This window comes from Heterodontus francisci, chromosome 4 (genome assembly GCF_036365525.1).
Source record: "Heterodontus francisci isolate sHetFra1 chromosome 4, sHetFra1.hap1, whole genome shotgun sequence".
Taxonomy (NCBI): Eukaryota; Metazoa; Chordata; class Chondrichthyes; order Heterodontiformes; family Heterodontidae; genus Heterodontus; species Heterodontus francisci.
Window position 1 is genome coordinate 54333243 of NC_090374.1, and position 25086 is coordinate 54358328.

The 25086-nt window shown below is 43.2% G+C and overlaps 1 protein-coding gene across 1 annotated transcript in view; it reads right to left on the bottom strand.

The window, feature by feature from the left end:
- fcho2 (FCH and mu domain containing endocytic adaptor 2) overlaps positions 1-25086 on the bottom strand; it is a 311078-nt gene that overhangs the window by 52281 nt on the left and 233711 nt on the right. The window contains exons 20-21 of the mRNA XM_068029556.1: positions 21464-21579; positions 10940-11069 (exon numbers count right to left, since the gene is read on the bottom strand). Of these exons, the coding sequence (XP_067885657.1) occupies positions 10940-11069; positions 21464-21579 (246 nt within the window). The remainder of the gene's footprint in view (positions 1-10939; positions 11070-21463; positions 21580-25086) is intronic.

A 25086-nucleotide genomic window follows, 5' to 3' on the forward strand; every position in this document is an offset into this window, starting at 1 on the left:
ATGTTGCCTGGTCTGGAGGGCATTAGCTATGAGGAGAGGTTGGATAAATTCGGATTGTTTTCATTGGAACGACGGAGGTGGAGGGGCGACATGATAGAGGTTTACAAAGTTATAAGCGGCATGGACACAGTGGATAGTCAGAAGCTTTTTACCAGGGTGGAAGAGTCAGTTACTAGGGGACACAGATTTAAGGTGCGAGGGGTGAAGTTTAGAGGGGATGTGCGAGGCAAGTTCTTTACACAGAGGGTGGTGAGTGCCTGGAACCTGCTGCCGGGGGAGGTGGTGGAAGCAGGAACGATAGCGACGTTTAAGAGGCATCTTGACAAATACATGAATAGGATGGGAATAGAGGGATACGGTCCCCGGAAGTGCAGAAGGTTTTAGTTTAGGCAGGCATCAAGATTGGCGCAGGCTTGAAGGGCCCATTGGCCTGTTACTGTGCTGTACTGTTCTTTGACATTCAACAGTATTACCATCGCTGAATCCCCCACTATCAACATCCTAGGGGTTACCATTGACCAGAAACTGAACTGGAGTAACCATATAAATACCGTGGCTACAAGAGCAGGTCAGAGGCTCGGAAACCTGAGGCGAGTAACTCACCTCCTGACTTCCCAAAGCCTGTCCATAAGGCACAAGTCAGGAGTGTGATGGAATACTCTCCACTTGCCTGGATGGGTGCATCTCCAACAACACTCAAGAAGTTAGACACCATCCAGGACAAAGCAGCCCGCTTGATTGGCACCCCATCTACAAACATTCAATCCCTCCACCACCGACGCACAGTGGCAGCTGTGTGTACCATCTACAAGATGCACTGCAGCAATGCACCAAGGCTCCTTTGACAGCACCTTCCAAACCCGCGACCTCTACCAGCTGGAAGGACAAGGGCAGCAGATGCATGGGAATACCACCACCTGCAAGTTCCCCTCCAAGTCACACACCATCCTGACTTGGAACTATATCGCCGTTCCTTCACTGTCACTGGGTCAAAATCCTGGAACTCCCTTTCTAACAGCATCTACCCCAAATTGACTGCAGCGGTTCAAGAAGGCAGCTCACCACCACCTTCTCAAGGGCAATTAGGGATGGGCAATAAATGCTGGCCTGGCCAGCGTTGCCCACATCCCACGAATGAATAAAAAAAAAAATGGGTGGTTGTTGGTTGGCACAGACTCGGTGGGCCGAAGGGCCTGTTTCAGTGCTGTATGACTCTCTGACTCTATATTCAGGTCTAAATCAGTAAAGTACACTACAAACAGCAAGGGTCCCAGCACCGATCCCAGCAGCACACCACTGGTCACAGGCTTCCAACCGTAAAAACAACTGTAAACCATCACCCTCTGCCTTCTGCCACTAAGCCAATTTTGTTATCCAATTTGCCAAATTGCTCTGGATCCCATGGGCTCTTCCCTTCTTGACCAATCTCCCATGCGGGACCTTATCAAAAGATCTTCAAGCACTGCCCTAGCCACAAGCTTCGATACTGGCAACAGGTTACAAGGCAGCTGAAATGGGGAACAAAACATCACCCTTCCTCCAAAACCTGTAATTACACATTGGAATTCTTAGTTTTGGGCAGTATGGTATCATGTAACTCACTTGAAATACTACTCAAACTTCATCTCAGAAGAGCTCACACTGACACGGCAAACACAGGTTTTAACAGGCATTGTAATCCTTTTAAATGATGCACAGCTTAATGAGGAGGTTCAATTTGCTGCCAAGAATGCAACACGACTGATGGATTTAGTCACTTGGCTTGAATCTCGACACGTCACAATCCACAAAGCTTACAATAAAGTAAAGAATGCACTATTCTGGGCTTCAGCCCAGTCAAACAACACTCTGATGACGCTGAATTAAATGCCTGCGCTCAACAGATGTCTTCTTGTATGCCAAAGAATCTCAAACAATATTACCGTTATGGGGAAGAGTCAGGTGGTGAAGAAAAAGCGGCTCAGAGGTTTCAACAAACTTCTGCAGCGTTCCTGAAAGCTGTGCATATCTTTGACCTTGCACAAATGCAACTATTAGTGGTGGATTTACAATCATTTGATGCCATTCCTGACTTTGACATGAATTGTAAGCTGGAGATTCCTGCTGAAAAAAAGCATTGCAAAAGAAGCAGATTGTACTTTGCCTGTGCGGCAGTTTTGGAACGCTGTGGAATGCAGAATCTCCCACCTTGCAAGGTGGATATGAAGAGAGCTGTGCTGAACACAGACATGTGTTCACAGCGCAGAGACCGGGAATGAAAAAGAGAGTTGCAGGTTGCTCCATGCTCACATTCAACCACTAACTTCAGCGAGTAAAGAATGTGGCCTGTTTGTAGTCAGTTTTTTTTTTACAATAGTTTTTGTGTATACAATAAATGCCATTTGAAACCAGAAACCTCCCTTGTCTTTTTTGATTTAAATAGATCATTTTCATGGTTTGTGCGACACCATGAGATTTATGATTTAAATACGTGAAATCAGAAAATTCACAATTCTTAAAATGCTGTGACCTTGAAATTCGTAACATCTGACCATGAATTTGGAAAGGCCCTGCCTATTAGGGACTATAAATGTAACCTGTGTGTGGAAGTTAGTTTAGACAGGCATCAAGATCGGCGCAGGCTTGGAGGGCCGAATGGCCTGTTCCTGTGCTGTACTGTTCTTTGTTCTAACAAGGCAAAGGAATGCACAATAAATGGTAGGACAGTGAGAAGTGTAGAGGATCAGAGAGACCTTGGAGTTCATATCCACAGATCCCTGAAGGTGGCTGGACAGGTAGATATGGTGGTCAAGAATGCATATGGGATATTGCCTTTATTAGCCGAGACACTAAATATAAGAGCTGGGAAGTTATACCGTATATAAAACACTGGTTAGACCACAGCTGGAGTATTACGTGCAGTTCTGGTCACCGCACTACAGGAACGATGTAGTTACACTAGAGACAGTACAGAGGAGATTCATGAGGATGTTGCCTGGACTGGAGAATTTTAGTTACGAGAAAGAATTGGATAGGCTAGGATTGTTTTCTTTGAAACAGAGGAGGCTGAGGGGAGATACAATTGAAGTGTATAAAATTATGAGGGTCTTGGCAGAGTGGATAGGAAGGCCCTAGTCCCCTAGGATGAGGGGTCCATAATCAGGGGCATAGGTTTAGGGTAAGAGGTAGGAGGTTGAGAGGGGATTTGAGGGCAAATTATTTCACCCAGAGGGTGGTGGGGGTCTGGAACTCACTGCCTGAAAGGGTGGTAGAGGCAGAAACCCTCATAACATTTAAAAAGTTCTTGGATATGCACTTGAAGTGCCGTAACCTGCAGGGCAAGGGACCAAGAGCTGGAAAGTGGGATTAGATTGGATAGCTACTTCTAGGTTGGCATGGACGTGATGGACTGAATGGCCTCCTTCCATGTTGTAAATATCTATGATTCTACGATTCATAAATTTAAGCTTCCAAATACTTAAAAGAACTTGTTGGATTCACAGGAACCTATCATGAGTGAAATCTTTGAAAATTCACCACGACATAACTATTATAATTAACCCAGAGTACTTCAATATATTAGTCTATATGTAAAAATCATCAAATAATTAAATAAAAAAGCAATATCTTTATCATAAGTTTACCGTCAATAAATTGAAATTATTCCGAGCACAGAACACATGATTTCCTTGAAGGCTTCTTGTACGAATGTTTATTGCTAGTGTGGCCAGTCATAGCCATTATTTATTGAAACAGTTCACAACAGAAAACTAGTAAAAAATATGACACTGCAATAATGGGACTGATGCCTCTAAAAACCAGTTTGAAGCTTGTACGATATCTGCAGGTGTCTCACTGCACCTCTCAAATGAAGGAAGTTTTCCAGTGACTACATCACCATCTAGTACAATAAATACACAAACATAGGGACAAGTATCACAAGACAGTGAGTAGATATTAAAGCAAAGGCCTCATGCAGACAGATGTGTAATTCTCTAGTATTTAATTGTCTAAAACTCAAATGCCAAGTTCTGGAACAGTAAAATCATGTATCTATCGACATAGCAACAGTTTCATCTGAGTGCTAAGTACATTTATAAATCATATTGAATTTTCTTCTTTTAAATTCATTCATGGGGTGTGGGCATCACTTGCAAGGCCAGCATTTATTGCCCATCCCTTGTTGCCCTCGAGAAGGTGGTGGTGAATCAACTTTTTGAATACAACTAAGTTGTCTGGAGTCACATATAGGCCAGACCAGTTAAAATGGCAGATTTCCTTCTCTAAAGATACGTTTTTACAACAATCCGGTAGTTTCATGGTCACTATTACTTATATCAGCTTTTCAATTTTTATTTATTTAATTGAATTTAAATTTCCCATCTGCCGTGGTGGGATTTGAACTCATATTTGAGAATTATTAGTCCCAGCCTCTGGATTACTGGTCCAGTAACATAACCACAATGTTCCTGTACCCTATGGTGTTAAGCGCATTTCTATTTTATTATTGTTTTGCTACACCTTTCATGCCGATTGAAGATGTGCTTTGATCTCCAGATATACTATCATATTTGTAACCTAATCAGTGGGTTATAACTATGCTTGTATGTAATGTTTATACCTTTTATATCCTAGCCAATACAATTTGAATTTCCCATTTATACCATATCTGGTCCTAAAAGCCCAATGGTATGGTATACATTGAAGAAGTTCTTTTATATGATAAATATAAATCCAGTCAAAGTAATTACCATAAAAATATGAAGAACTATTAGCAGTGGTTGTAATTTTGCACAATTAATAATGGCATTTTAGTAAGCTTTTAGGCTGACAGCAGGTATTTGAAAATAAAATAGCACTCAGCAAAAAAAAATGAAATTACAATTACACCACAATTTATATCTTGTGCATATGAACCAGCAGTATCAACTTTTTAAAGCTTCAGTTTCGTTACAATATATATGCATTTACTTCTATTGCAAAATGCTGGCTGAAGGGCCAAATCACATAGTACAAGATAGTGCCAAGGTCAAAAGAATTAGAGAATGCAAGATAAATAGTGTGATTAAACGAAAGCTATCTTTAACAAAAACATTTTCCTTTGTTCCCATAACAATTATTTTGAATGTAAATAAAATCTAGATTAGGCAGCTAAATATGCTTTAAAAAGCAAGTTAGCAAATCAAGGTCTCTACAAAATTTTCCACTAAAAGCTATTTTGTTTATCAGTACGCTTTCAAAGCTAACCAGATACACAAACAAAATAGGCCATGTCCCCAAAACTCATTAAAACATAGTATTAAGGCACTGATTTAACAAACCAGGGCCTACATTAGCAAAGCCCATCACCAACACTGCAGAAAAACATAAGCAATGAACATAAGTTCGTAAGAAACAGAAGCAGGAGTAGGCCATGTGGCCCCTTGAGCCTGCTCCGCCATTCAATAAGATCATGGCTGAACTGATTGTGGAAACTAACCAAAACACAATAGTTTGATTAAATGGACTGAATTTTACCTTGGTCGGATGGGAGTCGTCCACCGACTGAAAAGTTGGTGGCGGACCCGCCTCCACCATCAGGCACAGGGTGCCTGATTTTGAGGGCCTCCCACCCCCACCTCGGCCGTCAGAAAGCCACCCGCTTTGGTCTGGTGGCTTTTCTCAGGCCTGGGCTGCTCAACGTGCCACGGCTAAAATCCCCGTAGTGACGGGCGGATGCCCTTATGTAGCCATGAACTGGCCACTTAAGGGCCTTGACTGGCCTGTGGCAGGTGGGCCAGTTTTCGCCGCTGTTGCCCCGAATAAAATGGCTGTGGAGGCGGAAGCGTCGTGAAGGGTCCCCTGAGCCTTCCACTCCATTTTATGACCCTCCACCCCCCTACCACCACCAACCCGCTCTTTGTGGGGAGGGGGGCCTAAAATGCTCCACGATATATTTATTCAGTCATTAAATTAAAATTGGAGGTATAGGCTGAAAATAAGAAAAGCTGTCTTTACATTTTGCTTCTTTTTTCTAAACATTGGGCATCTTCCATAATTAGGATGGCCTGACCAATGGATATTGCATAAACAGCACCAATAATTCACTGATCAACCTGCAATGGTGTGCAAGTAATCACTCCCTAGTTAGTTTCCATTTTCTCCTACACAACCAGGATGACAGTGATGAAGTGTTCCACTAACCCCAAATGAAACATGATTGTAAACTCCAAATCTTTCTCATGTTTACAAAGTTTGGAGTCAAATTTCTACAACGAAGGCTCAAGCTATCAATTGTTGGCTTGACACCACCGCGTAATTTATCAATGCCAAGGAGTGAACTTTTATCCGTGCATGTAAAAAGCTTCACTCTTCCAGTTATACGCCAAGTTTGATTGCACATAGTGGCAAGTGTTCATAAATGCATAATTCAGTTCTGAAGTTATGTGCAAAGTTCCTGCATCATTTGAATGTACAACAGCAATCAGTGTGGGTAATATTTTAAAAAAAGCAATCAAAATTAAAACCTTGATCACTGTGGTTTTCCATTTACTTGGTAGAACCATTAATTGTTGTGGGGACAATATTTAGTCATATGTTATTATCCAGATGTAGCTTGCTGAAACAACATCTTTTCTGAATTCAGGATGGGCAATAACACAAAAGTCTTACTCTGTTTAATTGTAAGTAATAACCCAGTTATGCAATCTTTCATTTGTATAAACCTTATAATAGCATTTAGTTTCCCTATTATTTTGGCCAGCAGTAACAACATATCACCTAGTGACAAAAGCTAGTGATAGTTTCTCCAAAGCATTAAATAGTTTCAATTTGTATAGAAACTAGTTTTGAGACTTTGAAAGCATTTTTTCCCCATTCTTTAAGATGAGATGTTAAACTAAGATCCTGTTTGTTTCCTCGTTTGGATGTAAAAGATCCCCAGGCACTTTTCTAGCAGGAGCACGAGTTCTCCTAATGTCCTGGCCAATATTTATCCCACAACAATACTAAAACACAATATATGATCATTTATCTTGTTGTTTGTAGGACCTTACTGTGCATAAATTGGCTGTTGTGTTTCCCTACATTACATGAGTGACTAGAATTCAAAAGTTCCTAATTGGAAAAGAAATGCTTTGGGATCTCCTAAGGCCATGAAAAGTGCTATATAAATGCAAGCTTTCTGTCTTCTCTTCAGAAGAAATGACAAATAAACTTACCAATGGATACCGAATATTAGACAAGTTATTTGAAGCATTTCTCTAATATAGCTACTATAAATGAATACTTTTTTTATAGTTGAGATTTTACAGATTAAGTATTCATTAATTACTACAACACCCATTACAATGCCAATACAGAATTAGAAACAGTTTATAAATGCTTGTTAAAAATGTGAAGTGTTATTTGCAACAGTATTATAAGTAAGATATTCTCATTTTACATAAACTCCCCATCACAGAATTATAACCATGGTATGCAAAATTTTGTAAAACCTCTCTTGTTCTTGTGATGCAAAACTCAGTAGGCACAACGATATTAAAAAAAGATATACGACCTTCAACTGCAAAATTCATACGAAAAACCTCAGCAACTGAGGAAAAATAAATGAAGAAAAGCAAGTGTATAGGCAGAATTTAAAATAAATTTGGAAGTGTTTCCAACAATCCGATATATTGTTACTGCCTAGAAGAATAACTGCTCCAGCATTACTAAATACTCTTAGATGTTATAATTACCTCCCTCTTGCATTTAGAAAAACTTTACAAATGTGCTATTCAATTTGGCTCTATCAATTTGTTATCAGGTTACCAAGTTTATTTTGGATGAGCTACACAGATTCTAACCCTGACTGAAAGCAACTGAAATCCCATTGCGGAGGCTTAATTTTAAAAGGAGAAATAGGTTCAAAAACTGCTTGGCAAATGTAATATAAAAGTTCAAAAAACACAGAATACAAATGTACCAATGGAATCAAGTTGCAAAAATGTGACATCTACACAATGAAAATTACTGGTGACTGCTGATCCATCCTCCAATTAAGAGAGCACCTGTTGAAAAGGTAATGAAATTGGATGTTGTGAATTTTCCAATCTATTGCTAATGCTTCATATTTAAAATTAGCATTAACCCTCACCACACAACACATAAGGCGCTGGATTTTATTGTTCCGCAGCCAAAAGTGGTGACGCGATGGCAGTCCCGCCCGTGAGGTTAGCAGCCGCGCCGCTGCGATTACGTTGCATCTCCTACTGTTGGATTGCAGAGTTCCCTCCTTCCCCCACAACAGTATCCTCTTGCAAAGGTCCCTCCTTCCTTCATATCTGCAGATTGAGCTCAGCAGCAATGTCTGATGTGAAAACAAATTCCACAACAATAGATAACTTACCTAACCTTTGCAGGTACCGATGACTCTCACCTCTGTGACGCCAGCTTTTCAAAGATGGGAAAGTGCAGGCCGCGAGTGCTGCACGTCATACATAAGATTGTGTACGCCTGGTAGGATCGCGGCGAATTAGATACAAATTCATGGAAAACAGTATGTAAAAGATTTAAATTACGATCCCAATGTGTTGCGATGGAAGTGCTGCCACTAAAGTTCGCCGCCTCCGGGAAAACCGTAAACCAGCATTACAGCGTCAGGCTACATGGTGGACGACACTGTGCCGATTCTCTGTCCCCACCAGCCCCTGCCAAAAAACCTACCTTCTAACAGAGAATAAAATCCAGTTCAAGGTCTCATCCGACAGACTGAGCACCTTGAGAAACCAGGAACATAGCTTGCTCCATCATCGCCTTTCTAAATTGACTTACAAATATATGTTCCAAAGATTGAGCTGTTTAAGTTTATGTCAACTTTTAGACTTGCAGTATTCAACTGGCTGAAAAATCAACTTTCAGAGGTGATTTGTAACTAATTCAAGGTCAATTTTCTAGAATTTGATTGCATTCCAAAATGGACAACAGAATTCTGAAAACATCTGACGAAAGGTGTTTAAAGTATTTTTAGAGTCAAATTAGACAAAACAAGTCATGTTAGACAGAAAAGTAGTTAAAATATTTAAAAATATAGGGTGAAAATGGAAAGAGTGAGCACAAATATGTTTTCTTTAAACTTAAAGTTAGCTTCATTTTAATTCTATGCGTCTAATGTTACAGTACTAAATTTGCTGACAGTTATTACTTATTAGCATGTGTTTGAATTTTGTGGTAGATGAGCTGAAAATATGAAACAATATAGCCAGCTCATGGATCTGGAGTTTCTCCAAGACTTGCTGTGTGTTGAAGGTTTAAAAATCGACTGTAATTAATCAGCATTCAGTTTTATGTGCTGTGTATTAGATGTGGCTCAGTTTTTAGTACTCTTGCCTCTGGGTTGAAGTCCCATTCCAGAGCTTGAGCATAAAAATCAAGGCTGACACTCCAATGCAGTTCTGAGGGAGTGCTACACTGTCAGAGGTGATGTCTTTTGCATGAGACATTAAACTGAGGCCCCATTTGCTTGCTCAGGTGGATGTAAAAGATCCCATGGCACTATTTCGAAGAAAAGCCGGAGAGTTATCTCCAGTGTGCTGGCCATTAATTATCCCTCAATCAACATCACAAAAAAAACCCAGAATATCTGGTCATTATCACATTGCCATTTGTGAAAGTTTGCTGTGCGTACACCTGCTGCTGCATTTCCTTCAAATGTACTTCATTAGCTGTAAAGCTCTGAGACGTCCGGTGGGCACGAAAGGCACAATATAAATGCAAGTTTTCCTTTCATTTTTTATTTATTTAAAATTCTCTGTAATCTATATGAACACATGAAAATTGATGGGATCATTCTTTATGAATTATCACAAGTAGCCCATAAATCAAAAGCTACAAGTAGAACGACAAGTAGGACTTTAAGATCATTCTGTAGTTTAAAATCAATTTTTGTTCCTAACTTTTAAGAATCCAACTGGTTTTTGGGACTGAAAAGTAATTTGTAAGCAGCTTTTCTTTAAGCAAACAAAATACTAGTTTTGATAGCGATGAATAGATCCATAAAATGTACAGTTACCAAGCTAATTTTACAAAGTTATTCAAGACTGCAACTGTCATACTTTTTTTAGATTAGATTAGAGATACAGCACTGAAACAGGCCCTTCGGCCCACCGAGTCTGTGCCGAACATCAACCACCCATTTATACTAATCCTACACTAATCCCATATTCCCAACAAATATCCCCACCTGTCCCTATATTTCCCTACCACCTACCTATACTGGTGACAATTTATAATGGCCAATTTACCTATCAACCTGCAAGTCTTTTTGCTTGTGGGAGGAAACCGGAGCACCCGGAGAAAACCCACGCAGACACAGGGAGAACTTGCAAACTCCACACAGGCAGTACCCGGAATCGAACCTGGGTCCCTGGAGCTGTGAGGCTGTGGTGATAACCACTGCGCCACTGTGCCGCCCTATTATGTCACTATTACTTTTAAATATATTACTCCTAACTAAAATTGTGATGTCAATTGCTGCTAATGTTCACAGGAAGTAAGACAAGATCAATCAGTATTTTAATTCTTTCTTGGGATGTGGGCATTGCTGGCAAGGACAGCATTTGTTGCCCATCCTTAATTGCCCTTGAACTGAGTGGCTTGCTAGGGCAGTTAAGAGTCAACCACATTGCTGTGGGTCTGGGGTCACAAGTAGGCCAGACCAGGTAAGGATAACAGATTTCCTTCTCTAAAGGACATCAGTGAACCAGATGGGTTTTTACGACAATCAATGATGGCACCATTAGTGAGACTAGCATTCACTTCCAGATTTTAATTAACTGAATTTAAATCCCACCAACTGCAGAGGTGGGATTTGAACTCATGTCTCCAGGGCATTTGCCTGGGCCTCTGGATTACTAGACCAGTGACAATACCACTACAACACCATCTCCCCTTACACTGACAGCTAAAAACATTGAAGCCCAACTGACTAACAAGTACTTACCAATAGTTGGCGTTGTTGCTGTACTTAAAGAAGCTGAGGATCCAATTGAGGATGTACTTTCTGCACGTGCCAGTGGGGCTACAGGAGGTGGACTGGTAGATGATGTTGCTGTAGGACTGAATGATCTGGACTGCAAATAAAAATTAACACAGTTTGCACAGATAGAAGTATGTAGCTAAATAGGAATCATTGTACAATACATTAGTAAGATTACCAACTCTAACTTAGGCACCAGATGACAAAGTTGTATATTTTAAACTAAATGGAGTAACTATGTATAAAGACAAAAACAGATCATTAAAGAAATCCAGCTAACTTAAAAAGTAAAGAAAAAAAACATTTAGTTTTCTTAGTTTTATACAGTGCATTAAAGGGCAACTTGATATTTAAATTAGAATACAAAACATATATTGTTGAATCTCAATTTATTTGCATTTTTTGAAGATATATCAAAGATTATGTACAAAAACACATGCCTTGCATTTCCCTTTAGATTTAAGAGATATAATTTATGGAACAGATGGCAACAAACTAACACCTAGCACAGTAACTGTAGATTCAGGAGAAGCATCTAAAAAAATGGAGATTCTCAATTCAAGCTGAAGTATAGGGGGGATTGGCTCCACAATGGGAGATGAAATCAGACGATACAAATTAGAACATGCAATTAAATACTGATCACCTTGATGTGCCGAATAATTTGAAAAAATTATTCCCTCTGTTGTTTCCCCCACCAACCACCACCCCCCCCACCCCCACCGCCACCCCCCCCCCCCCCCCCACCACACCCGCAAACTATTTTCTTTCCTTTTCTAAAGCTGCTTAATCACTACTTCAGGCCTAAAATTAAAGGAAAATATTGCGGATGCTGGAAAACTGAACCAAAAACAAGAAACGCTGGAAATGCTGTTCTGAGGAAGGGTCACTGACCTGAAATATTAACTCTGCTTCTCTCTCCACAGATGCTGCCAGACCTGCTGAGTATTTCCAGCGTTTCTTGTTTTTATTTAATCACTTCAGGCTACTGTTTCACAGGTGTTGACAGCCCTCCAGATCATCAGCAAAGTGGCTGATCATCAGGTGAGAATCAAGTCAATGAGTATCAGCAGGTAATTTCGAAGGGGGAAATCCAGTAATTCATCTTCTTATGCCATTATAACATTACAGTATAAATCAAAAGTAATTCAAAACCATGATTAGAAAACACATTTCTTTTTCATAACGAGAAATGAGAAATGATCCATGGAAGATCCGCCATTCCCAACATATGATGAGACCCCTGCATTGCCTTTGTGCTGTCAGACTGCTTGTCCGACATCCCAGTCTTGCACAAGCAGCAATTCCCTCCAGCTAAAAATGAAAAAGTCAAAGCTATTTTCATGCTCCATCACAAACTCCGCACCATCGCTATAGATGTTATCTATATGGACTTCAGTAAAGCCTTTGACAAGGTCCCTCATGGCAGACTGATACAAAAGGTGAAGTCACATGGGATCAGAGGGGAGCTGGCAAGATGGATACAGAACTGGCTCGGTCATAGAAGACAGAGGGTAACAGTGGAAAGGTGCTTTTCTGAATGGAGGGATGTGACTAGTGGTGTTCCGCAGGGATCAGTGCTGGGACCGTTGCTGTTTGTAGTATATATAAATGATTTGGAGGAAAATGTAGCTGGTCTGATTAGTAAGTTTGCGGACGACACAAAGGTTGGTGGAGTTGCGGACAGTGATGAGGATTGTCAGAGGATACAGCAGGATATAGATCGGTTGAGGACTTGGGCGGAGAAATGGCAGATGGAGTTTAATCCGGACAAATGTGAGGTAATGCATTTTGGAAGGTCTAATGCAGGTGGGAAGTATACAGTAAATGGCAGAACCCTTAGGAGTATGGACAGGCAGAGAGATCTGGGCGTACAGGTCCGCAGGTCACTGAAAGTGTCAACGCAGGTGGATAAGGTAGTCAAGAAGGCATACGGTATGCTTGCCTTCATCGGTCGGGGCACAGAGTATAAAAATAGGCAAGTCATGCTGCAGCTGTACAGAACTTTAGTTAGGCCACACTTAGAATCTTGTGTGCAATTCTGGTCGCCACACTACCAGAAAGACGTGGAGGCTTTGGAGAAGGTCCAGAAGAGGTTTACCAGGATGTTGCCTAGTCTGGAGGGCATTAGCTATGAGGAGAGGTTAGATAAACTCGGATTGTTTTCACTGGAACGACGGAGGTGGAAGGGCGACATGATAGAGGTTTACAAAGTTATAAGCGGCATGGACAGAGTGGATAGTTAGAAGCTTTTTCCCAGGGTGGAAGAGTCAGTTACTAGGGGACATAGGTTTAAGGTGAGAGGGGCAAAGTTTAGAGGGGATGTGCGAGGCAAGTTCTTTACACAGAGGGTGGTGAGTGCCTAGAACTTGTTGCCGGGGGAGATGATGGAAGCAGGTACCATAGAGACGTTTAAGAGGCATCTTGACAAATACATGAATAGGATGGGAATCGAGGGATACGGACCCCGGAAGTGCAGAAGGTTTTAGTTTAGGCAGGCATCAAGATCGGCGCAGGCTTGGAGGACCGAATGGCCTGTTCCTGTTCTGTACTGTTCTTTGTTACGATTCCACACCCTCAAACGCCCCTTAGCCACTGTTTCACACCGAGTCAGACTCCGCAGCCCTAACCCGATATCTTTTCCATCAGAAAGACCACCTACTTCCATTTTGGGAATATCAGCCAACTTTACCCCTGCCTCAGACCATTTGCTGCTGAAACTCTCATCCATGCATTTCTAATTTCCAAACTTGACTATTCCAATAAGCTCCTGGCTGGCCTCCCATCCTCCATTATCTTTAACTCACCCACAACTTTGTTCTCCATATCCTAAACGACACCAAGTCCCACTGACACATAATCGTTGTGCATGCTATCCTAAATTGGCTCTCATTTTTTCAATAGCTCAAATTTAAAATGCTCATTCTTGTGTTTAACTATCTTCATGGCTTCACCAATCCCAATCTCCACTAGCTCTAAAACCCTGCGTTCTGTGTTCCCCTAGCTCTGGCCTGTTTTGTGCTCTCACACCCTTCATCCCATCACTGGCAGCTGTAACTTCAGTTGTCTAGTCATAGTCTCTCGAATTCCCTCACCACCTGCACCTCCTTAATATGTACCTCATGACCAAAGTTTTAGTCATCCCACCCAATCGACTGAATTTTACCTTTAAAAAATGGGCTGGTTGTGGGTAAAGTTTCAAATCTGTTTTCCAACACAAACCTGCCTCCAACCTGCCCATTTCTGGCTTTAATTGAGGCCGAAGGATGGTGGGCAACCAACTGGTTCCAAGGAGGCAGGTTGCAACCTTAAATATGATAATGAGGCTTCCGACATTGGTCAGAATTTTATGGCCCCCAAATGAGTGGGCTGGTGACGGCGGCAGGGTGGGGGGGCGTTCCCAACCCCCTCCCTCCCTGCTGCAATTGTACACGTGGCAGTGAGAAGTGGCCCACCCACCCGCCCCAGGCCCTTAAGTGGCCAATTACTTGCGATGGTTGGGTGATTGAGACATACAAGATCCTGAGGGGTCCTGACAGGGTGGATGTCATAGAGAGATACAGCACTGAAACAGACCCTTCTGCCCACCGAGTCAGTGCCGACCAACAACCACCCATTTATACTAATCCTACATTAATCCCATATTCCCTATCACATCCCCAATATTCTCCTACCACCTACCGACACTAGGGGCAATTTATAATGGCCAATTTACCTATCAACCTGCAAGTCTTTGGCTGTGGGAGGAAACTGGAGCAACCAGCGGAAACCCATGCCGTCACAGGGAGAACTTGCAAACTCCGCACAGGCAGTACCCAGAACTGAACCCGGGACGCTGGAGCTGTGAGGCTGCAGTGCTAACCACAGAGCCACTGTGCCACCCAAGGACATTAATAAATCAGATGGGTTTTTACAACAATCGACAATGGTTTTTTTGTCACCATCAGACTAGCTTTTAATTCCAGATTTATTAATCGAATTCAAATTTCACCATCTTCTGTGATGGGAATTGAATCTATGTCTTCTGGGCTCTGGATTACTACTCTAGTGGCATTAACACTATGCCACCATCTCCCCTCCCTTTGAAAGAGCCAGCGCAAACAAATGTGGAAAGGATGTTTCCCCTTGTGGAAGAATCTAGAATTACAGGTCACTGTTTAAAAATATGGGGTCGCCCATTTAAGACAGAGATGAGGAGAAATATTTTCTCTGAGGGTCGTGAGTCTTTGGAATTCTCTTCCTCAAAAGACAGTGGAAGCAGAGTCTTTCAATATTTTTAAGGCAGAGTTAGATTGATTCTTGATAAGCAAAGGGATGGAAGGTTATCGTGGGTATGTGGAAATGTGGAGTAATCAGTTCAGCCATGAACTTATTGAACGGCGGAGCAGGCTTGAAGGGCCAAGTGGCCTATTCCTGCTCCTAATTCGTATGTTTGCATGTATGTAGTCAGGTGGCGCTGCTGGCCTGCTGATTGGCCACAGCTCCATTAGGTGGGACTTCCTGCCTCAAGGAAGTGGAAGTTCTGCTCAAGATCAATTAAGGGCCTGAGGAGCAAAAAATCCCCGCCTGGCTCTCCAGGCCTGGCGGAGGCGTGCTCTCCACCGACTTTTCGGCCAATGGGCCGGGCTTCCAGCCCAACGAAAAATTTTGGCCATCGTCATGCAAGTTTTAAACTTTTAACTGCTGTCGGCCAGGTTTTCCAAGCATCAATGAACCTGGCAGCTTCTGCGAAGTGAGGACTTAGTGGATTTAGGAGGTACGTGCCTTCACACCTACCTCCTGGATTCAGGTGTCTGCTTGTGAAGCTTCTGCGATCAGGCAACCCTTCCCCCTCGCGCCAGCCCACTCCCACAATACTTTTCCCCGGAGGCCTTCGATCCCACCACAAGGCCTCAGCCCACCCACCCCACCCAACCCCTTCCTCTGACTGATCCCCCACCGATGGACTCCTATCTTCCTCCCCTCCGATTGACCCCTCTCTCCTGCTCCACTCCCGCACCCCATAACATTTCAGATTGCCAGGTGTTGAAGGATAGAAGTAGAGCCTAGTCTTTACACACTTATGTTTTATTTAGAAACATACATTACAAACATGCACCTCCAAACCCAACCATCACAATTTCTGTCTGCTACTCTATATACCTTTTTTTACATGCTACTCCATATATGAGCACAAGTGAATCCTCAGTGAATACCGAACACCTGAATACAATTAACATACAATTAATACTCCCCACCCTGAATCAATGATGTTAGTGACATGCTGTCAAGTTCAAGCTCCACAGCATGTTGGGAATCCCAAATTGTGTGTTCCCCGACTTTCTGATCGACTCGTTCCCTGCAGCTCAGAGCAGTAAAAGTTCTGCCCATATCTCCTTCTTCGGCTCAGCGTCCATTTTTGACTGATTACTTTTCTGTGAATTGTTTTGGGATATGCTATATAAATGTAAGCTGTAGTGGAAGTAGTAGTTGTCGTATGTAGCTTGTGAACTTAAGTTAAAAGGGAAACAAATAACGAGAAACAGAATTATTTTCACAAGCATTTAGAATGAAGGATAAAAGCAAAATATACAGCCTCAGGCATGACAAGATAATTTCTAGATCTAACTAGTTTAATTGAAGGGTGATCTGACCAAGATGCTTAAAATGTTAAAATGGTTCCACAGAGTAGATACAAACAAACTACTTCCTCTGATGGAGAATCAAGAACAAAGGATATACTCTTAAAATTAGAGTTAGGATGAAAGTTTTTTTTCTTTCATGGGATGTGGGTATCGCTGGCAAGGCCAGCATTTGTTGCCCACCCCTAATTGCCCTTAACAACTGAGTGGTTTGCTAGAACATTTCAGAGGGCAGTTGACAGTCAACCACATTGATGTGGTTCTGGAGTGATGGAAGGTGTCATCGACAATGCTATCAAGCGGCAATTGCTTAGCAATAACCTGCTTAGTGACGCTCAGTTTGGGTTCCGCCAGGGTCACTCAGCTCCTGCTCATTACAGCCTTGGTTTAAACTTGGACAAAAGGGCTGAACTCAACAGGTGAGGTGAGAGTCCTTGACATCAAGGAGCCCGAGCAAAACTGGAGTCAACGGGAATTAGGGGGAAAACTCTTGGCTGGTTGGAGTCATACCTAGCACAAAGGAGGATGGTTGTGGTTGTTGGTGGTCAATCATCTGAGCTCCAGGACATTACTGCAGGAGTTCCTCAGGGTTGTATCTTAGGCCCAACCATCTTCAGCTGCTTCATCAATGACCTTCCTACAATCATAAGATCAGAAGTGGAGATGTTCGTTGATGATTGCACAATGTTCAGCAGCATTTGCAACTCCTCAGATACTGAAGCAGTCCGTGTAGAAATGCAGCAAGACCTGGACAATATCCAGGCTTGGGCTGATAAATGGCAAGTTATATTCGTGCCACACAAGTGCCAGGCAATGACTATCTCAAACGAGAGAGAATCTAACCATCTCCCCATGACATTCAATGGCATTACGATTGCTGAATCCCCCACTATCAACATCCTGGGGTTACCAGTGACCAGAAACTGAACTGGAGTAGCCATGTAAATATCATGGCTACAAGAGCAGGTCAGAGGCTAGGAATCTTGCGGTGAGTAGCTCACTTCCTGACTCCCCAAAGCCTGTCCACCATCTACAAGGCACAAGTCAGGAATGTGAGGGAATACTCTCCACTTGCCTGGATGGGTGCAGTTCCAATAACACTCAAGAAGCTCGACACCATCCAGGACAAAGCAGCCCGCTTGATTAGCACCTCATCCACAAACATTCACTCCCTCCACCACCGACGCACAGTGGCAGCAGTGTGTATCATCTACAAGATGCACTGCAGCAATGCACCAAGACAGCACCTTCCAAACCCGTGACCTCTACCAGCTAGAAGATCAAGGGCAGTAGATGCATGGGAACACCACCATGTTCCCCTCCAAGCCACACACCATCCTGACTTGGAACTATATCGCTGTTCCTTCACTGTCGCTGGGTCAAAATCCTGGAGCTCCCTTCCTAACAGCACTGTGGGTGTACCTACCACGCATGGACTGCAGCGATTCAAGAAGGTGGCTCACCAAGCGAAATTAGGGATGGGCAATAAATGCTGTCCTAGCCAGTGACACCCACATCCCATCAACGAATTAAAAGAAAGTCACTTGTGGGCCAGACCAGGTAAGGATGGCAGATTTCCTTCCCTAAAAGATATTAGTGAACCAGATAGGTTTTTACGACAATCGATGATAGCTTCATGGCACCATTACTGAGACTAGCTTTCAATTCCAGATTTTTTATTAATTAATCGACTTTATTAATTGATTGAATTTAAAGTCCTCCAGCTGCCTTGGTGGGATTTGAATCCATGTCACCAGGGCCAGGGCATTAGCACGGGCCTCTGGATTACTAGATCAGTAACATTCGCACTACGCCACCGTCAGGAAGCAGTTTCACAGAAAGGGTAGTAGAAATCTGGAATTGTGACAATTGAAGCTTTCAAGACTGAGATCGACAGATATGGCATCAAGGGATATGGAGCCTAGGCAGGTAAATGGAGTTGAGGTGTAGATCACCAATGATCTAACTGCAGGGCAGGGCAGGCTGCAGAGCCTACTTCTGTTTCTAATTGGAATATAAAGGGCTATAAGTGTTTTTGAGGAGTTTCATAGTAGGAATAAAGTTGGCTGGGTGAAAAGATTCTAAACAGGATCCATTCCTACTAAACTGAACAGCTTAATTCCAAATTCTCCAACTAAATAAAGAAGTGGTGTGTTAATTTTAATGAACCAAGAAACAAAACAGATTCCTATACCAAGCTTTCCTCAACTAAGAGGAAAGAGCTGGAACTGCCATCACCCCTTTCCAATCTTTGAAATTTCCAGTGGGCTTTTCCATAGCAGTCACATGTTTAAGTTGAGAAATTCACTGTGGGGAATCCTGCATGCAAACTCACTATCTGAGCACTGCAAAAGGCCACTGCATGACCCACAAGGACAGGTTAAAGTGGATAATGCACCTGGACTTTGTAGAATTGATAATCCTGAATGCATGTTAATTAAAAGAAATGGCGTTATTATTAGTTACTTGCATAACATTTTAGACAGGCAAATTTGAAAACACCTAATAAAAGGCAATCAATAGGCGTGATCTCCCTTAAACTTGCATTTACTTAGCATCTCACCACATCTCTCAGAAAAGTTGCAAAATGTTTCATACAAAGGAACTACTCTGAAGTGAGTGGCTGTTGTTATGCAGGCAAACATGGTTGCTGTTCTGTGCACAGCATATCTCCGAACAGTAATGAAATGACTAACCAATCTGCAATTTCTGGTTGAAATAATAATGCTAACCAATTGAACTAAATAAATAAAATAAATTACCTAAACCGGTCATAATCTTGTACACCTGTCAAATCTCCCCTCAAGCTCCTTTGCTCCAAGGACAACAACCCTAGATTCTCCAACCTAACCTTGTAGCTAAAATCCCTCATCCCTGGAACCATTCTAGTAAATCTCCTCTACAGCCTCTCAAGGACCCCTACATCCTTCTTAAAGTGTGGTGATCAGAACTGGACACAATACTGCAGCTGTGCTCCAACCAGAGCTTTATAAAGGTTCAACATAACTTTCCTCCTTTTGTACTCAATAACTCTATTTATGAAGTCCAAGATCCCATATGCTTTGTTAACTACTCTCTTAAAATGCCACCTTCAAAGATCTATGCACATAAACCCCGCAAGTCTCTCTGTCCCTGTACACTCTTCGGAACAATGCCAGTTAGTCCATATTGCCTCTACCTATTTCTTCTGCAAAATGCATTACCTCACACTTCTCTGTATTAAACTCCATCTGCCACTTGTCTATTCTGCAAGCCTATCTATGTCCTGTTGCAGTCAATTGGTATCATCCTCACTATCTGCCAAACCTCCACATTTGGCATCATTGGCAAATTTTGAAATTGTGCTCTCTCTCTCTCTTTTCCATAACCAAATCACAAAAGCAGTGGAGCTAGCACTGAACCATCCTTGAGTCTGAAAAACAACCATTTACCACGACTCACTGTTTTCTGAACTTAAGCCAATTTTTTTTTATCCAAGGTGACACTGATCCTCCTTTTCCATGAGCCTTAATGTTGGTAACCAGTCTTTTATGTGTTACTTTAACAAATGCTTTCTTAAAATCCATATAGACAGTATCCATTGCACTTCCTTCATCAACCTTTGCTGTTACTTCAACAAAAGATTCAATTCGATTTGTCAAGCACGATCTGCCTTTTACAAATCTGTACGGGCTCTCCCTAATTAACTCAAAACTCTCCTGGGGCCTGTTGATTTTTTCCTTGATTACTATTTCTAAAACCTTACCCATAACTGATGTTAAATTGACTGGCCTATAGTTACTAGGATTGTCATTACACTCTTTCTTGAATAAGGGTGTCACATTTGCCACTCACCAATCCTCTGGCACCTTCCCCATATCTAAGGAAGTTATGGAAAGCCCTTCTACTAACTCCACTCCCAATTCCTTTAGCAACCTGGGATGCAAGCCATCCGGACCAGGCGACTTATCCACTCTTAAGCACAGCCAGCCTTTCCAGTACACCCTGCCTATCAACTTTCACCCCATTCATTACCTCTACCATCTCCACGTCTACCAATATTTTGTCAGCATTGTCTTCCTTAGTAAACACCGATACAAAGTACTCATTAAGTATTATAGCCTTGCCCTGCACCTCTAAGCATATGTCACCCTCTTTGTCCCCAATAGGCCCCACCCCACCTCTTACTACCCCTTTACTATTTACCTGTCGGTAGAAGAAGAATTCCCACACGACCATTTGTGCTTGTAGCTCACCAACCTTATTCTCCACACTTTGTCCGTTTACATACATGCATTGTAAACCTGCCTTTGTATTCCTCGTTGTTCGTCTTAGTCTCCTCCTATCTAATATGGTCCATACAGAAGTCTGCTTTAGGATCTCCAGGCAAGTTCAAATTATGGTAATAACCAACAGAACCAAAACTGCATCCTAAGACCAGAATTTCAAATAGGAATGTCTTATGTGCTGCGACCATTCTATGATTCTATTAGCATAGCTAATAGTGCCATTTAGTGCCCGTTTCACACATACACCAAAATAATCATAGCTTTGCCTTTATGCTCTCTCTTTACCACCTTTGCAACTGTCTATCCGTTGTTACTCTTCCATTGTATGTGGAGGTTGAATGAGGAAGAAATAAAAATGTTTAGAACCACATTTATTTTGCAATTATTTATCCTCTTGACAAATATTTGAAAAATATATAACAGGACAGAAAATTATATTTTGGTATCTGTCAGTACCCAAGCGTCAACACCAAGTCAATTTGTAACAGTAACTTATAAAATTTTTATTAGCTACGTATAAAAATACTTTACAAAGAATAATTATACCAACAATAAAAATTTATGCTAAAATGATTTGCAGTTTGAAAAAAGGACCTTACTATTTCATTAATTCCACCCAGTTTTCCCGTCGAAATCTTTGGTCTGGAAGAAGGACGTGGTGGTGGCACAATCATACCTGTATTAAGAGGGGTGGTGGGTCTTGCTGGGGGTGATACTGTTATGGCAGGGGTGGGGGTAGGGTGGGGAGAGCGTGGTTGAGAGAAGCAAAAAATAAAATCGTGAGCAATATCAGGCAACAAAACAAAAGATCACATTTTCCAATTTTTGTTTCTACCATTTTTAAAGTATGCTTTCATATATAGTGAACAGGATTGTCAAGAATGCTGCATAATGCAGCATTCATTTCACAATATATCTAAGCTTAAATCTAGTTCGATTTTTAAAGTCTTTTGAACAAATCTGAAGGGTCTTACACTCGGAGCAATGAGAACTCTCATACCATATGCAATTCAAAGCTAATCTGCAAAATTCATAGCTAATTCCATTTAACTTGAATCTATATAGCACAAAATAACAAAAACTATGTACTTGCAAACAGACTGTCCATTACTCTCACATGGGGCTGAATTTATTGACCCTGTCATGGGTCCAAGTGGAAGACCTGGAAGTGGGTGCCATCTCCTGCGGCCGGCCCACTGCAATTATGTGGTGGGTGGCTAATTACAATAGCGGAGGCCTGGGGGACCTCCAGTTACACAGTGGGGATGGGCTCCGAGGCGCAGATTACATTGTCAGCTGACTCCTCAGCAGCAGCTGGCGCCATATTTAAAGCGCTGCCAGCCCTGCTTGTATTGCTGCCTTTCAATGAGACTGCTGGAGCTCTTTGATGGTGCTTTGAACTGCTGGACCCCCTGCAACACTACTGGAACTGCTGATTCCTGTGACTACTGTACCCCTCTGCAACATTATTGTAGCTGCTGGTTCCTGTGACTACTGGTTCCCCCTGCAACACTACTGGAGCTGCTGATTCCTGTGACTGCAACTCCTGGACCTCGCTGCACAGGACTTCCAACCGTCGGAACAGAGCCTGATAGAACTGGAACCATGTCCGAGGCAAGAGACTGGGTGGCCCCACAGTTTAGTGAGGGCTCCCTACAGATTCTCCCTCCAGGCGGCAAGGGAAAGACGGGAGGTCCTCTTCCTCAGGGATGACAAGAGATCCTCCCTACTGACCAAGCAAGCTTGGACAGAGTTCGCAAAGGAGGTATGGAGACATAGGATCGCACCCTGGACATGGGTCCTGTGCAGGAAAAGCGTTTACGACCTCCTTTGGTCTGCTCCACACCTCACTCCTTTTGTGGCTTGCATGTGGGTATGCGGCAGGCAGCGCAACATGGGAAGGGAGGCACCACAAAGGGCCTGGCAAAGGGGGTTAGACTTCACCACTTGCTGCCATATGCATGGATGCATCTCGGCCACAGGCCACCTACTTTCAAACCTCACACCTATTACTTCCCTGACAGCACACTTGGGGAGCAGCCATGTAGGAAATACCAGCAGGGGACAAGGGGCTGCCACTAGCAGAACTGTTATCTCACTCTTCCTGCACAGTCTTACTATCTCTCGCTTTCCACTTGCAGGACAAGCGGGCCCATAACAGGAGAGAGACCTCGCGGAATGGTGGAGGAATTGCTGACATAGGGCTTCTCTCGATGGCCGAGGAGGAGGCACTCAAGTTAGTGGGCACTGAGGGTGGCCATCAATAGCGGGTGGAGAGACTAGTGTCTCCGCACATGCGAGTGAGGGTTGTGTTCAGTCGACATCCCACACACTTCTGCAGATGCTGATCACACATGGCTGGCATGACGAGATCTGCAATGCCTAACCCACATGATGGTGTTCTCTCTTGCAGGTCGGTGGCCACAGGAGACTCCAGTAGAAGGGGGCCATAATTCCACCTCTGAGGAAGATCCGGAGTCAGAGGATGCACCATCCCATGACACTCCTGCACCTTCCACCAGTGCAGATACTGTCACCTAGGAATCCTGCGGTGAGTAAGTCACCTCCTGACTGCCCAAAGCTTGTCCACCATCTACAAGGCACGTCAGTGATGGAATACTGTCCACTTGCCTGGATGGGTGCAGCTCCAACAACTCAAGAAGTTCGACAACATCCAGGCCTAAGCAGCCCACTTGATTGTTTGTGGACGGGGTGCCATTCACTCTATCCACCATCGACGCACAGTGGCAGCAGTGTGTACCATCTACAAGGTGCACTGCAGCAACGCACCAAGGCTCCTTAGACAGCACCTTCCAAACCCGCGACCTCTACCCGCTAGAAGGACAAGGGAGCAGATGCAGGGGAACACCACCACCTGCAAGTTCCCCTCCAAGCCACACACCATCCTGACTTGGAACTATATCGCCATTCCTTCACTGTCGATGGGTCAAAATCCTGGAACTCCTGTCCTAACAGCACTGTGGGTGTAACTACCCCACATGGACTGCAGCGGTTCAAGGGAGCTCACCACCACCTTCTCAAGGGCAACTAGGGATGGACAATAAATGCTGTCCTAGCTAACAACGCCCACATCCCATGAACGACTAAAGAAAACCTTGGTGGGTTTCCGCTCGGCTGAAGAAACAGTCACAAGCTGGTGAGAGCTCCACACGTGCCTGAGCCGCTGGAAGAGGCTGAGTTGGCTCAGGCTACTGATTGTCAGACAACTGTGGGTGGACAGGTCCATGCTGAGCCCCAGGCTCATGACGAGCCTCTGGTGTTGACAGCACAGGTCATGCTGGAGTGCAGAGATGGGTAAGGCGACATCTGGTAGAGATTCCAGAGGCAAAGCGCAGCCATAAGTGGACAATGGAGGAGTCCATCCATGCCATGAGTGCTGTCATGTCTCAGATATGGCTTCTTCCATCAAGAGGTTGGCGACCTTCACGGAGAGCCGTATCCCACAAATGCACACAGACCTTCACACCATCATCCTGGCCATGAGTTCGACGCAGCAGTAGCAAGACGAGAGAAGGACGAGACCCTGAAATCTTCTCCAGCTCCTCTGGTCAGCATGGAGGTTCAAGTGAGTCTTGAAAGGGAGGAGAAGAGGCTGGGAGTGCAGAGACCTTGCTCACCTTGCACAACACTCGAGACCCTGCACATCCAGTACTGCCACCTGAGACCCTGAAGAACGCACAGCATTGCAGGTTGACAATGACCTCCGCTCCCCTCTTTTCCCCATGCAGTGTTGGCCATGGCTGCCTACCCGTCGTGAAACTGAGGCCTCACCTCGGTGTCGCCAGCTTTCAACGGCCGGGATTCCAAAGGTAGTCCGTCATCCGCTTAATTCCAAGCCCCCCACTTAATCACTTACAATTACATGCAAATGCATTAAAACTAACTGTTCTACAATTTAAATTACACTCCTGTTGTGTCAGGGTGGCAAGGCTGCCTTAGTGCTTTCCCGCTGCTGACTAAATCCAGAACCAACGTCACATCGGATTTCCGGGTAGACTTGTCCAATGCTCTGCTCAAGCCCCCCATGCCTCCATTCCAGCTCCAAGTTCAGCCTGTGAAGTTTCAGGATTATCACAGTAATTTGTATCTTGTTTTGCTGCAGGTATAGGTATCTAAACAAAACAATTCCCCACATCTTGAAGCATATTCAAACAATTTAACCTGAATATTTGACTTAGTATCATAGAACTACATTTTCTAA